At 45.1% G+C, this 2,983-nt stretch overlaps 1 protein-coding gene across 1 annotated transcript; it reads right to left on the bottom strand.

Annotated features, from left to right (window-relative positions):
- Positions 1 to 468: 468 nt before the first annotated feature.
- Positions 469 to 2,341, bottom strand: LOC106935049 (relaxin-3 receptor 1-like). The gene has a single exon (XM_015015313.1). It carries the CDS (start codon positions 1,868 to 1,870, stop codon positions 728 to 730), a length of 1,143 nt encoding a protein of 380 aa, XP_014870799.1. The 5' UTR covers positions 1,871 to 2,341; the 3' UTR covers positions 469 to 727.
- Positions 2,342 to 2,983: the final 642 nt, after the last annotated feature.

Genomic DNA, 2,983 nt, shown 5'->3' on the forward strand with positions numbered 1-2,983 from the left:
GTGAGAGTGACAGTGGTCCGTCCCCGCCCCTTTCTGTTTGCTGCAGCTAGGTCCTTCTCGTAAAAAGTGAAGTTCAAACCTTTAGAAAGCCTCACACTCGTGAGAGAGAAAAAGAGAGAGAGAGAGAGAGAGAGAGGGAGAGAGAGAGAGAGAGAGGGAGAGGACGTGTGTGCGTGCGTCTGTGTGATCACACGCGCACACACTGTGTATGATCATTGACATCACCAGCCAGTGACAAAATACAGTTTATTATTGACTATTTATAGATAATAAATTCTAGTTTATAAACTAGAATTTTTATATCTTCCCTTGTTACGTTGTATATTATAGCTAGAGATTTGTTATGAATGCTGTGGAATGAATGTGGTTTTCGTAAGACAGAGCCTTATATCATACAGCTCTTAGACAGTATGAGCAACTCAGTTCCATCAGTGGACCAGAGAAAACAAAGACAGGCGGTTATAAAGAATCCTCTATTTAATTAATCCAAGTTGTTAAAACACCATGCAGAGCAGCACTGAGCTACATTTACATTAGGGAGAGCACAGAAGCTTCAAACATAAGGACATTACAAAATACATCATTTATACACTTTGAGTTTGTTGAACACACACGAACACTCGCAGAGAAATCAGGATATCCACAAATGGTGCTCGGTGAGGTGATTACTGAGTTGATGATCGGACGTTGATGATAACGTTGGTGCTGTTTTTCCACTGCGGTCCTGCTACGTCTGGAACGCATCCGTGTCGCACTGGTCTGTAAAAGCCGTCTCTAGGTTGTTCAGCGGGATAGCAGTTTGCGTGTCGTCCAGCTCTCTGGTTGTTCTGGAGAATGGCTGCAGATGACATGTGTCCCTCCCCGAGGGAGAGGAAGTCCTCCAGAACATATCTTTTATCTTCTTCCTGAACTCCCTGCGCATGAGGCAGTACAAAACCGGGTTCAGGCAGCTGTTGGTGTGCGCCAGGCACACGGTGACCGGATGGAGGTATGTGTGCACCATGTAATAGGCTTTATCCCAGTTGACCACATTCAGTTTCACCAGAACACCCCAGAAGGTGATGGCGTGATTCGGCATCCAGCAAATGAAGAAGGAGAGGACCACGATGGTGACCGATCGGGTCACCGTGGCGCTCCGTTTCACCTGATTGTTGTTCATACTGCGCAGACGGACGAAACGCAGCAGCAACAGGTAGCACACCGTCACTATCAGCATGGGGAACACAAAACCTACCAAAACTTTTTGAAGATGGTGAAGCAAAAGCCAAGGCTTGCCGTCTGGGAAGCCCATTAGACAGAGTCTCACCCCCGCCACCCTTCTTACCGTAGAGAACACTGCGGTTGGCAAAGAGGCCGTCATGGCGCAGAGCCACAGTCCGGGAATCACCCAGTGCACCGGGCACACCCGCTGCCGGGTCCTGTCCTTCAGAGCAGAAGCCACGGACCAGTACCGAGTGACGCTCATGGCTGTGAGGAAAAACACGCTGGCATACATGTTCATCACCGTCACTGTGAGAATGATTTTGCACATGGCGTTTCCAAAGGGCCAGCTGAAATCCAGAGCTATGTCCACCGCCCAGAACGGCAAAGTGAGCACAAACTGGAAGTCCGTCACCGCCAGGTTCAGGATGAACAGGTTGATACTGGGTCTCTTTCTCCGACCCCTGCGCGCTTTCATCAGGAAGAACACCAGCAAGTTCCCCAGGAGTCCCGCAGCGCACACGACCGAGTAGACGGTGGAGATGAGAATGCGCAAAGTCGGAGATCCATCCGCTGGCACGTCAACATCATTCAGGCTGCTGGTCCGGTTCTGCTCCACCGAGGATCCGTTCCACAAAGTCGTGTTGTTGTGACTTCGCAGCGCTGCCATTCTGTCCGGTAACAGCTGTGAGCCTCACCTCCTACGCCCCCACAGAGCACACTCTGTCTGCGTGGTCAGGTGAACAGAGACCTCGATGGCCATCTCCTGAGTGGGGTTCTCCACTCAGGAGGAGCTTCGCAGGGAGACACTTTGTTTCCAGTCTGTACCCGACTAATGAGCCTGTACGCACGCCTTGACCCAGGCGCTGCGCGTTCCCGAGGAGGCAAGTGCACGATGGGACTCTGACGTGTCTTTTTCAGGCCAAAACCAAGTCGTGGCTATGGCAAGCCGTTTTAACATAAATTCGGTTTTACCGCCCTTACATTCCAGATATCTCAAATTGTTTTAGAGACGTTTTAGCGATTTAAGATATCTCCAATTATATTTCGACTAGACAAAATAACTATTTGAGATATCTCTAATTACATTCTGATAAGTCGAAATGACGTCAGATTTACCATTGACTTGTATGGAGACTTCAATTCAAGATATCTAAAAGACTATTTGAAATTCACATTTCAGATATCTACAATTATTTTGGATAGGAGATATGTAATTTTGACTAGTGAAAACTAAATTATAGATATCTTAAAAGTAAATAATGACTTGACAAAACTAAATTAAAGATATCTTGAATTGTAATTTTGACTAGTCAAAATTTATTTTAAGATATCTCTAAATGAATTCGAGATATTTTGAATTACACAGCTTTTCTCTTTAAGATATCTTAAACTGACATTCCGACAAGTCCGAATGACAATGCTGATATCTTGAATTAGTATTCTGTCTAGTCAAAACGTCACTGACGTACGTAGCAATTTGAAAGTTTAATAAAACAATGAAAAATAGAGAAAACGAGAAAAGATGTTTGAAAATGTGCCAGTTTCACGTTGAAAATGATTTGACAATAGCAATTTTAGCTTTTCCAGCTGTTTTTAAGTGCATTCGGTTCGTCGGAAATGAATAAACATAAAATTCTTTGCAGATATCAGAAGCACTCTAATAGTTTATGAAGTTTTGCTATCTCCGTATTTCCAACATTGTCGAGCTCTTTCTAATTTGTGGCATTTACTGACAATTTTGTGCAGGACACATAAAATTCTGCAGGCAACTGTTTGGACA

Source organism: Poecilia latipinna, unplaced genomic scaffold (genome assembly GCF_001443285.1).
Source record: "Poecilia latipinna isolate Pla-1442-1.1 unplaced genomic scaffold, P_latipinna-1.0 Scaffold1900, whole genome shotgun sequence".
NCBI classification, from domain to species: Eukaryota; Metazoa; Chordata; class Actinopteri; order Cyprinodontiformes; family Poeciliidae; genus Poecilia; species Poecilia latipinna.